Here is a 13113-nt window from a genome sequence, read left to right on the forward strand (position 1 = left end):
ATGCTAAAGGAGTACCTTGCCAACCATACCAATGTCCTTCTTGATTCCTCTGTCCCCTATGACTATTGGGTATCCAAGCTGGATATGTGGCATGAACTTGCTTTCTATGCCTTGGAGGTCCTGGCTTGTCCTGCTGCTAGCGTTTTTTCCGAGTTGGTTTTTAGTGCCGGTGGGGGCATTCTAACCAATAGGCGCATACGCTTGTCAACTGAAAACTCTGACAGGCTGACTCTTTCAAAATGAACAAGGGCTGGATTTGGCCAGACTTTTCAACACTACCGAATGATAGCAACAAAACATATAGTCAAATCCAGTGTTTTTTTGGGGGTGGTCTATTCCCATGCACCTCTTCACACCCAGAAATGGGTATTCACTTCATGATTTTGTCTATTTTATGTCACCCTCCCCCTTCTCCTTCTCCTCATACTCCACCACCATATCAACAGGGTAATCATCATGCAACACGCACAGAATTTTTTTCAGGTTGTTTATGATGGCGGTATAAATTTTTTCAGAGGCCTACCTCTAACATTCTGTATGTTATACATTATGATCATGTATACACCTCCGGGGTAAATTTATTTAACACTTTAGTAAACCCACTTTTTAATAATGGGAGCAATTTTTTTTTTTTATGAGGACCTCCTTTACATCTCTGCTAAGGGGTATTGGAGGGCACTCACTTCATACGCAAAACAGTATAGAAGACCCACTCCTTTATAATGGTAACATTACTCTACGTCTCTTCAAAGGACTATGGGAGTGCGTCCTAATTTTTTGCAGCTCTTGCAGTCACTGCATACGCAATAAAAGTGTAGGAGACTCATTCCTTAATAATGGGAACAGCAAAGCATAGCAGGTTGATGGCACTCTAACAATAGTGAGGACCGACTGCTGGCCCTTTAACAAAAATAAGGACCACCTGATGGCCCTGTTAAAATTGGTTTTGTGACTTTCAGAGTCCCTCCTACATAAATGAAACAAGATGTGTCTGATCATCTCTCACATACCACATGGCCAGATAAGGTAGTAAAATGTTAAATTTACATTTACTGGTTAATGTATTTTTCACTGTTGAAAGCAATGCAAAAACGCTACGTGTGAACATAGGCCAAGGTGTGGAGAAGTATTTTGGTTTTTGGTTATTTATTTTGCCTCATATGCAAGTCATGGCCCTGGAAATAATGTTCCTTAACATTTTTTCCTGGTAAATCTATTTTGGCTTAGTTTTTTGTTTTATTGTGAGCCCCTAAAGTGGCGTAATACCTCTGACAACATTGTTCCCAGCAGAGACGTGGGAGTCAGAGATGCTTCCAGGGGTATTCCTCATGCTGTACTCATGTAATTTCAGCATTGTTTCCATTGATTTGGCAAATTTTTAGGCCCCCTCCAGACCTCCGGGGGGGGTCTCTGGAAAAATGCTCGAGTTTCCCATTGACTTACATTGCGCTTCTGAGTATTAAGATTTGCTCGACCTCAGCAACAAGCACCTGAGCATTTTAGTGCTCGCTCATCACTAATATGATGAGCGAGTGTGTGTATGTATATATATGTATAATCGTTTAATTCTGTCTGTTTGTCTGTAACGGAAATCCCGCGTTACTGATTGGTTGCGTTAGCCGACCTCTACCAATTAGCGACAGGCACACTCTGGCCGCGAATTGGCGCGGGATTTGAAACATTCTTCGCTGATTGGTCGCGGCCGGCCGTGACCAATCAGCGATATTGGCGCGGCTACTTTAAATTAACCCCCCAATGTATCCCCCGGGGCCCCTAATGAATTTTGTAAATGCCTCATGTTGCCAATACTGCCTGTGCGCGGCGCTATCGCTGACTGCGCGCAGGCCGCACGTGACCCCCGGCTGCAGCCGACTCTTGCTTCTGCTTACGTCACGACTATTTGCGGCTGCAGCCAGGGGTCTCCTGTTCCACATTTCACGGTGAGTGATGGGTTGTGGGCGGGGTTATCCCCCATCGCATCACATCTGGCATCCACCGAGCGCTCTCTCAATGAATGAGGCAGTATTAGCAACATGAGGTATTTACGAAATTAATTCGGGGCCCGGGGGGATACATTGGGGTTAATTTAAAGTAGTGGACAACCCGTTTAAACCCCGCTTTGCTGATTGGTCGCGCCCGGCCGGCCGCGACCAATCAGAGATTTTGGTGTGGAATTTAACCCCCAGTCACAGTGCGACATAGTTCACTCACGTTTACTGAACAAGTTCTGTCAGTCACAGTGCCACGTAGTTCAGTCACGTCTACTGAACATGTTCTGTCAGTCACAGTGTGATGTAGTTCAGTAAAGTTTACTGAACACGTTCTGTCAGTCACAGTGCCACGTAGTTCACTCTCGTTTACTGAACACATTCTGTCAGTCACAGTGCCACGTAGTTCACTCACGTTTACTGAACACGTTCTGTCAGTCACAGTGCCACGTAGTTCACTCACGTTTACTGAACACTTTCTGTCAGTCACAGTGCCACATAGTTCAGTCACGTTTACTGAACACGTTCTGTCAGTCACAGTGCCACGTAGTTCACTCACGTTTACTGAGCACTTTCTGTCAGTCACAGTGCCACGCAGTTCACTCACGTTTACTGAACACGTTCTGTGAGTCACAGTGCCACGTAGTTCACTCACGTTTACTGAGCACTTTCTGTCAGTCACAGTGCCACGCAGTTCACTCACGTTTACTGAACACGTTCTGTCAGTCACAGTGCCACGTAGTTCACTCACATTTACTGAACAAGTTCTGTCAGTCACAGTGCCACGTACTTCAGTCACGTTTACTGAACACGTTCTGTCAGTCACAGTGCGCTGAACAGATACTTCTTTACTGTATGCTATCACGATTTACGCTTCCTGTCTTCCATTGGCAAAAATACACCAATGAGGATGACAGAAAATAAGCAGCAGCAGCAAGGCAACGAGAACATCGAGAGCAAGAGACACTTCAACAAACTGTCGCCAGAAAAGCCCAGGATGCGGAATCTCACAGACAACGTCACCAACAGGAAACACCACAACAAACTGCCACACGACAGGTACAAGTAGCTGCTTCACAGAGACAGTCAGGAACAGGAGACACCACAACACATTGCTGCTAGGCAGGAACACGATGCGAAATCCCACAGACAACGTCGGGTGAATGAATCTCCATAATTCAGGGCAAACAGACAACAACACGATCGCCAAATTCATAAAAAACTAATGCTCTACCAACTAAGGGCAAGCCCAGCAGAATATTCAACACCTTGCACGTTACGTAACAGACAACAAAACTACAATTATTGAACTACTGTGGGAATATGAATGCAGTTTGCTCTAAATGCGACTCTCTGAATTTTATTGATGAAAAACCATCTGACAATCAGTTTACTCAATGCTGTCAAAAAGGAAAAGCTATGCTACCGAGACCTCACTACTTAGATCTGTTTGAGCAGTTGATGAAAGGAATGCATCAACACAGTAGAAATTTTATGGAAAATATCAGAAGCATCAACAGTTCTCATGCGTTTGCTTCATTTGGTGTCAACATTGCACCGTCCCCTGGATTCAGACCGTATTGCTTTAAAATTCACGGCCAGATCTACCACCGCAACACTTCACCCAGAAATAGGACAACCACTCAAATTTGCACATTTATACATCCTTGATACAAATGAGGCTACAGAACAAAGGATGAACCTGAAAGAAAACGAAAAGTGTGATGCTGAACTGATGAACCAAATTGCCGTACATTTACAAAAAATCAGCCCATTTGCTGCCACATATCGCATGCTAAAAGACGTCAAAGCTGAGGAGGAACAGAGGGCTATACAAAATGGGACTGAAATGCCTTCTATTGTCATGGCCATTAAACAAGAATGTAAACAGGATCCGTGAATTTACAACAAACCACTTGTAAGTGAGGTCGCAGTTGTTTTTCAAAACGATGACGGAGAGCCCCCTTTTCAAAGGGATATATTAGTTCATCTTAAGCCAGACCAAAACAGTCCTTTGGTTCCTAAGACACAACGAATTAGCATTTTGCACAGCAACCTTGATGCTCTTCTGTATCAACTATTTTTTCCAAGAGGTGATCAAGGGTGGCATGAAAACCTCCACCAGCAAGGAACTTCAAGAAGAATTACACAACTGCAGTAATACAGTTTTCTTCTGTCTGTCCGAAACTACTTCAATCCTATTTTAATTGGTGGGAAACTGACACAGCAGTACTTAGTCGACGCATACATTAAAATTGAAGCTAATCGTCTAAATTTCATACGAATGAACCGAAAACAACTTAAAGTTGAAAATTACTGCGTTCTTCAAGAACATTTGCAAAAACAATCAATTCAAAAGGGAATTCCAATTGGAAAAACAGTAATTCTACCGTCGTCGTTTGAAGTTGGCCCCCGCAACATGCAACAGCATTATCAAGATGCAATGGCAATAGTAACAAAGTATGGAAGACGCGACATTTTTGTGACAATAACCTGTAATCCTAAATGGCCGGAAATTCCCAAAAAATCTCGAACCCTGGCAACAAGTTAAACACAGGCCGGACTTAGTCGCACACGTATTTTCACTGAAACTCAGCAGCCTTTTGAAAAACATCAAAAATGGGCTTTTTGGAACAGTCGTAGCAATGGTACATGTCATAGAGTTTCAGAAACGAGGTCTCCCACATGCGCATATGCTAATTATCTTAGACACGGATTCCAAGTTTTGCACGGAGGAAGAAATCGACAACATATTGTGGGCTGAAATTCCTAACCAAGAAAAGTATCCTGAACTGTATAGTATTGTAGTTTCTCATATGGTTCATGGCCCATGCGGTGTAGCAAATCCAAAAAGTTCATGCATGGAAAATGGAAAGTGTACAAAAGGGTTTCCAAAGAAGTTCAAACAGCACACTGTTAAAAACTTGCATGGCTACCCATCCTACCGGCGACAACACATTGATAACATTGTTCGCAACAAAAAAATTATAAATAACTCATGGATAGTTCCATACAACCCATACTTATCAAAACGCTACAACTGTCACATCAATGTAGAAATCTGTGCTTCAATAAAAAGTGTAAATTATCTTTTCGAGTACATCTACAAGGGGCATGACAAAGCTAACGTTGAAATACAACAGAAAACAGTCAATCATGATGAATCATCAACTTTTGTTGACTCAAGATATGTGAGTGCTCCAGAAGCTACTTGGAGGATACTTGCGTTTCCAGTGCATTCACAGTCCCATGCCATTATACGTTTAGCTATTCATTTACCAAATTAACAGCAGCTTTATTTCTTTGAAGATGCTCAAGTCAAAGATGTCTCAAAAACTTTGAGCATGACGTCAACATTAATGGAATGGTTTTTGCTGAACCAACGTGACGAAAACACAATGCAGTATTTGTATCGAGAGATTCCAGAGCATTATGTTTGGAAAAAAACTTGGAATCCAAGACAACGACGACTTAGCAGAATAATTGGACGCATGTATACTGTTAGTGTCAAGGATCAAGAAAGATATTGCCTTCGGCTGTTACTACTGCATGTGAAAGGAGCTACAAGTTATGACGATTTGAAAACAGTTAACGGAGTATTGCACGATACATTTAAAGATGCAGCTTTGGCTTGAGGACTTCTATTGGATGATACTGTGTGGAGACTTACCTTAGAAGACGTAGGTACCCTACATATGCCTTAGCAACTTCATGAATTGTTTACCGAAATCTGCATAATTGAACCAATTACAAATACGGCTCAACTTTGGACAAATTTCAAAGAACATATAATCGAGGATTACTGCTTACTAGAGATGAGCGGTGTTCGACTCGAACTGTTCGCCAATCTCAAATTCGAGCTGTTTTAGGCGGTGTGAGAGCAGTTCGGCGAACACGAACAATTTGTCAGTGGAGTAGCCTATCTGTGTTGCAAGCTACACCACCTGTGTATAGAATACCAATTTTTTTACTGCACCTAGTAAAGTAAAACCTTTTGGGCATATCATCATTCTATTAGTCCATCTATACTGACCTCCATCAGGTTGCAAATTGAATATAATTTTTTTCTGCATCTAGCTCTGAAAAAATATTTGGGCTTCTAGCAGTGTGTGGGACTTGGTCTATTAGTCCATCTATGCTGAACTCTATCAGGTTGCAAATTGAAAATAATTTTTTTCTGCATCTAGTTCTGAAAAAAATATTTGGGCTTCTAGCAGTGTGTGGGACTTGTTCTATTAGTCCATCTATACTGACCTCCATCAGGTTCCAAATTGAATATAATTTTTTTCTGCATCTAACCCAGACAATAGTTTTGGCCTTATACCACAGTTTGGCCACTCAGCTCTGCTCGGTTCCCATCCATTGTTTTTTTGTGCAAACAACTCCAGAGTTGTGAATTAGTTAACCACCAAAATGAGTGGAAAAAGGCCTGCTGCTGGTGGAAAGGGGAATAGGCGTGTTGGGAAGGGGAAAAAAAGGTTGTGTCCGTGGGGTAGGTGTTAAATAAACAGTAACATCTGCAGAAGAAAGATTATCTTCCAGCCAAACTAAAATGTCTACTTCTTTTAGCGGACAATGTGATAAGTAGAGATGAGCGTTGTTCTACTCGAACTGTTCGCCAATCTCAAATTCGAGCTGTTTTGGGCGGTGTTCGAGCCGTTCGGCGAACACGAACAATTTGAGAAAAATTCGGCTGTTCGAGGTTATGTTCGATAACTGTTCGTGCACCAAAATCATAACTGGATTTTTTCTCAGTAATGATGAAAATTAATGTTAATACGCAGTTTGAGTGTACAGCGGGGTGGGGGGAGGGGCAGGGGATGGATCTCTGCAGGAACAATGAAGATCTCCATTTTTTTTTTCTCTTTCCCGCATTTGCAGTGGGGAGGTGCAATCTGTCAGCCTATCAGCAGCGCACACACGGAGCGAAGTGCTTTTTTTCACACAAGCAAGGGCATGTGTCATTGGCAGTGTATGTCACATGTCCTTGCCCTATAAGACCAAGCCATTTTCCCCGTCGCCACCATTTTCTCACTGCTGCAGCTGCGTGTTAGACGGCACCGCTGTTGCTGTGTGCGCTATACCTTGTTAATTTCAAGCCAATTTTCGCACAAATCTACAGATAGCTTGGGAGTAGGGAATAGTTGTGATTGCAGTCCTTTTAAGGACTAGGTTACAGCATTTTCTACGACTTTTATCAGGCAGGTCTGTGCTCTTAAATAGATAGATTGTGGGAGTAAAGACTAATTGTAATTGGAGTCCTTTTCAGGACTAGGTTACATCAGTTCCTATCAGTTTTTGCCAGGCAGGTCTGTGCCAGTGCTGTGCAAGTTTTTTTCACAGCATTTGGCTGAATCTAGCAAAGCTAATCCTTTTTGGCCTATTGCAGAGTGTGTTAGTCAGTGGAGTAGCCTATCTGTGTTGCAAGATATACCACCTGTGTATAGAATACCAATTTTTTTACTGCACCTAGTGAAGTAAAATCTTTTGGGCATAGCATCATTCTATTAGTCCATCTATACTGACCTCCATCAGGTTGCAAACTGCATATATTTTTTTCTTCATCTACTTCTGAAAAAATATTGGGCTTCTAGCTATGTGTGGGACTTGTCTATTAATCCATCTATACAGACCTCCATCAGGTTGCAAACTGAATATATTTTTTTCTGCATCTACCTCTGAAAAAATATTGGGCTTCTAGCTGTGTGTGGGACTTGTTGTATTAGTACATCTATACTGACCTCCATCAGGTTGCAAACTGAATATATTTTTTTCTGCATCTACCTCTGAAAAAATATTGGGCTTCTAGCTGTGTGTGGGACTTGTTCTATTAATCCATCTATACAGACCTCCATCAGGTTGCAAACTGAATATATTTTTTTCTGCATCTACCTCTGAAAAAATATTGGGTTTCTAGCTGTGTGTGGGACTTGTTGTATTAGTCCATCTATACTGACCTCCATCAGGTTGCAAACTGAATATATTTTTTTCTGCATCTACCTCTGAAAAAATATTGGGCTTCTAGCTGTGTGTGGGACTTGTTCTATTAATCCATCTATACAGACCTCCATCAGGTTGCAAACTGAATATATTTTTTTCTGCATCTACCTCTCAAAAAATATTTGGCCTTCTAGCAGTGTGTGGGACTTTCTCTATTAGTCCATCTATACTGACCTCCATCAGGTTGCAAATTAAAAATAATTTTTATCTGCATCTAGCTCTGAAAAAATATTTGGCCTTCTAGCAGTGCGTGGGACTTTCTCTATTAGTCCATCTATACTGACCTCCATCAGGTTGCAAATTAAATATAATTTTTTTCTGCATCTAACCCAGCCAATAGTTTTGGTCTAATACCACAGTTTGGCCACTCAGCTCTGCTCAGTTCCCATCCATTGTTTTTTTGTGCAAACAACTCCAGAGTTTTTAATTAGTTAACCACCAAAATGAGTGGAAAAAGGCCTGCTGCTTGTGGAAAGGGGAATAGGCGTGTTGGGAAGGGGAAAAAAGGTTGTGTCCGTGGGGTAGGTGTTAAAGCAACAGTAACATCTGCAGAAGAAAGACCATCTTCCAGCCAAACTAAAATGTCTACTTCTTTTAGCGGACAATGTGATAAGATCCCTTTCTTACGGCCACGCCAATCGCTATAAATTCCAGATGAGGCACAAAAACAGCAGGTGCTTCAATGGATATCAAGTGCTCCTTTAAGTGGGCTCTCCTCCACATCAACTTCAACATCACAAATACTCCAGTCCTCAAAGGTGTCACCCCAATCGCACTTGCTTCCTCACAGCTCCCAAATCTCCAGCTGCCCGTCTGAGTATGAGGTAGAACAGATGGTTGAGTCTGCAGAGCTGTTTACTCATACTATAGCCTGGGAATCAGAGGTCGACTCCAGCGCTTCTGTGAATCCAGACGAGGAAATGATCTGCACTGATGCCCAGAATCTTTATGAGTCGGATCCAGGACCAGACGCAGAAGGTTCTGACCATAATGTAGACCCTCATTCCCAAACTGTAACTCCTGTTGGTAGAGACAATGAGGAAGACGATGATAAGACTCAAATATCTGATTGGAGCGACAACTTTAGTTTTTTGTCAGGGCAGGAACAGGTTGGCTCTGAGGACGACGGGTGTGATAACGCACAGGGTGATGATGATGAGGTTGGAGATCCCACTTACTGTCAACCCACAGTCAGCCAAGAGATGAGGTCAGCAGAGGAGGTGGAGGAAGATGCTAGTGACGACGAGGTCAGGTTGCGCCTTCCTGGACAGAGACGTAGTACTGGAAGCACGTCAACAACTGCATCCTCAAACACAACTCTGCCTCTCACCACAAGTCGTGGTGGCTCTTCAGGTCGCATGGGTGCTAAGCCTTGCATAGCCTGGGCATTTTTTCAGATTGATAAAGATGACCCAACTCGTGTTATCTGTAACATTTGTCAGCAAAAGCTAAGTAGAGGCCAAAAAATACATAGTTTGAGTACTTCATGCATGAACCGGCACATGGACATGAAGCATAAGTTGCAGTGGGAAGCTCATTGTGCTACAATGCGGCCTAGCCGGCCGGGCCAACCACTGTCTGCCACATCTTGTGCATCCACGGCCTCTTCATCCTCTGTGACTGGGGGGACAGCAGTCACACCTGTTTTGGGACGCAGACCTGCCACCTCTTTACCCGCAACAGCCAGGGTGATTGGCAGGTCATCATTTTCTTTGGAGGTGGTAACACCAGCTGGTGTTGAGCGCTGTCCGACATCGATAGCACCACCTTTGGATCAAGGCAACCTAACATGTCCGCCTGCATCTTCCTCACAGACCGGCAGTTTTCCGGGGACACCCTTATCAACCCCGTCTAAACACAACAGCCAGCCCTCGGTCCCTCAGATGTGGACAAGAAAAAGACCATTTCCTCCTAGACAAGAGAAAGCTAAGAGGTTGAATTTCACCATCTGCAAGCTCTTGGCTACAGAAATGCTGCCTTTCCGCCTGGTGGACACAGAGGATTTTCGAGACCTTATGTCCGTCGAAGTGCCCCAGTACGAGATGCCCAGTCGGCACTACTTCTCAAAGAAAGGTGTGCCTGCGCTCCACCAGCATGTCGCACACAACATCACCGCTTCTTTGAGAAACTCTGTGTGTGACAGGGTGCATTTCACCACAGACACTTGGACGAGTAGGCATGGACAGGGGAGTTACATGTCGCTGACTGGGCACTGGATAACTATGGTGACAGCAGGACAAGGGGCTGCTGGCCAAGTCTTGCCGTCCCCACGAGTTGTGCGTCAATCCTCTTTATCTCAAAGTTCCTCCACTGCTTCTGCTTCGTCAACCTCCTCTCGGTCCTCCATCTGCACCCAAAGCCTGTCTGGTCATGCCACAAGCTTTCTAACTGCGCAGAAGGGATCCTGCACACCTCCTTACTATGCTGGCAGTAGGGCTCAACGTCATCAGGCTGTTTTTACTTTGAAATGTCTGGGAAATGTGAGTCACACAGCTGAGGAGTTGTGGTCAGCTCTGGAAAACCAATTTCATGCATGGTTGTCTCCACTGGACCTGAATTCAGGGAAGGCCGTGTGCGACAATGCTGCAAACCTGGTTGCGGCCCTTCGCCTGGGCAATGTTATACACGTGCCTTGTATGGCTCACGTGTTGAACCTGGTTGTCCAGCAATTTTTAGCCCACTATCTCGGACTAGATGGCCTTCTGCAGAGGGCACGGTCGCTGTGTGCTCACTTCCGCCATTCACATCCCGCAGCTGAGCGACTTACATCTCTACAGTAGTCGTTGGGCCTGCCACTTCACCGGCTAAAATGCAACGTGCCTACCCGGTGGAATTCAACTCTGCACATGTTGCTGCGATTGTGGCAGCACCGACAAGTCCTGGTGCAATACGTTCTGACATATAGCCTGGGCCAACAAGATCCAGAGGTGGGGCAAATCACGCTGGAGGAGTGGTCTCAGATCAGGGACCTATGCACCCTTCTGCACAGTTTTGAAATAGAGACGAAGATGTTTAGTGCTGACGATGCCATTATCAGCATGATTATTCCGGTGATTTACATGCTGGAGCACATGTTAAACAGAATTCGAAGTCAGGTGGGGGCACAAGTGGAGGTGGAGGAAGTAGAGGAGGAGGAGTTGTATGCGGAAGGCCTAAGATCTGCAAGGTCCAGACGGTCGGCAGCACCAAGGCAGCAGGCATGTGAGGGTGGGGGAGATGGTTTTACCAGGGCACATGGTAACAGCCAAACTAGTGAGGAAGGTGCAGGAGCCCAGGAAGAAGTGGAGGACGAACTGATGGAAGACTCATCAGATTAGGGAGACCTTGATCACATTTCTGTTGTGCGAGGTTGGGGGGAGTGGAGAGAGGAAGGAAGCATGAATGTTACTTCGCCACCAACATAACAGGGACTTGGTGCTTCTGGATGCGCAAGACACATGAGTACCTTCTTGCTGCACTACCTGCAACATGACCCTCGAATTTTGAGAATTAGAAATAATCCTGACTACTGGGTTGCCACACTGTTAGATCCCCGGTACAAAAGTAAATTTGCAGAAATAATTCCTGCCATAGAAAGGGATGCACGCATGTAGGAGTATCAGCAGTAGAGATGAGCGTTGTTCGACTCGAACTGCTCGCCAATCTCAAATTCGAGCTGTTTTGGGCGGTGTTCGAGCCGTTCGGCGAACACGAAAGATATGAGAAAAATTCGGCTCTACGAGGTTATGTTCGATAACTGTTCGTGCACCAAAATGATAACTGGATTTTTTCTCAGTAATGATGAAAATTAATGTTAATACGCAGTTTGAGTGTACAGCGGGGCGGGGGGAGGGGCAGGGGATGGATCTCTGCAGGAATAATGAAGATCTCAATTTTTTTTTCTCTTTCCTGCATTTACAGTGGGGAGGTGGAATCTGTCAGCCTATCAGCAGCGCACACACGGAGCGAAGTGCTTTTTTTTCACACAAGCAAGGGCATGTGTCATTGGCAGTGTATGTCACATGTCCTTGCCCTATAAGACCAAGCCATTTTCCCCGCCGCCACCATTTTCTCACTGCTGCAGCTGCATATTAGACGGCACCGCTGTTGCTGTGTGCGCTATACCTTGTTAATTTCAAGCCAATTTTCGCACAAATCTACAGATAGCTTGGGAGTAGGGAATAGTTGTGATTGCAGTCCTTTTAAGGACTAGGTTACAGCATTTCCTATGACTTTTATCAGGCAGGTCTGTGCTCTTAAATAGATAGGTTGTGGGAGTAAAGACTAATTGTAATTGCAGTCCTTTTCAGGACTAGGTTACATCAGTTCCTATCAGTTTTTGCCAGGCAGGTCTGAGCCAGTGCTGTGCAAGTTTTTTTCACAGCATTTGGCTGAATCTAGCAAAGCTAATCCTTTTTGGCCTATTGCAGAGTGCGTTAGTCAGTGGAGTAGCCTATCTGTGTTGCAAGATATACCACCTGTGTATAGAATACAAATTTTTTTACTGCACCTAGTCAAGTAAAATCTTTTGGGCATAGCATCAATCTATTAGTCCATCTATACTGACCTCCATCAGGTTGCAAACTGAATATATTTTTTTCTGCATCTAGCTCTGAAAAAATATTTGGCCTTCTAGCAGTGTGTGGGACTTTCTCTATTAGTCCATCTATACTGACCTCCATCAGGTTGCAAATTAAAAATAATTTTTATCTGCATCTAGCTCTGAAAAAATATTTGGCCTTCTAGCAGTGCGTGGGACTTTCTCTATTAGTCCATCTATACTGACCTCCATCAGGTTGCAAATTAAATATAATTTTTTTCTGCATCTAACCCAGCCAATAGTTTTGGTCTAATACCACAGTTTGGCCACTCAGCTCTGCTCAGTTCCCATCCATTGTTTTTTTGTGCAAACAACTCCAGAGTTTTTAATTAGTTAACCACCAAAATGAGTGGAAAAAGGCCTGCTGCTTGTGGAAAGGGGAATAGGCGTGTTGGGAAGGGGAAAAAAGGTTGTGTCCGTGGGGTAGGTGTTAAAGCAACAGTAACATCTGCAGAAGAAAGACCATCTTCCAGCCAAACTAAAATGTCTACTTCTTTTAGCGGACAATGTGATAAGATCCCTTTCTTACGGCCACGCCAATCGCTA

The 13113-nt window shown here is 44.0% G+C and overlaps 1 protein-coding gene across 1 annotated transcript in view; it reads left to right on the forward strand.

Moving 5' to 3' along the window:
- Nucleotides 1–2898: 2898 nt before the first annotated feature.
- The window catches only part of LOC141231836 (vomeronasal type-2 receptor 26-like), a 229324-nt gene continuing 219109 nt past the window's right edge, over nt 2899–13113 (forward strand). Inside the window, exon 1 of the mRNA XM_073667758.1 lies at nt 2899–3047. Coding sequence (XP_073523859.1) covers nt 2899–3047 — 149 coding nt within the window. The remainder of the gene's footprint in view (nt 3048–13113) is intronic.

The sequence above is a fragment of the Phyllobates terribilis genome, unplaced genomic scaffold (assembly GCF_046119375.1).
Source record: "Phyllobates terribilis strain yellow unplaced genomic scaffold, ASM4611937v1 Scaffold_1__5_contigs__length_1240528914, whole genome shotgun sequence".
Lineage (NCBI taxonomy): Eukaryota > Metazoa > Chordata > Amphibia > Anura > Dendrobatidae > Phyllobates > Phyllobates terribilis.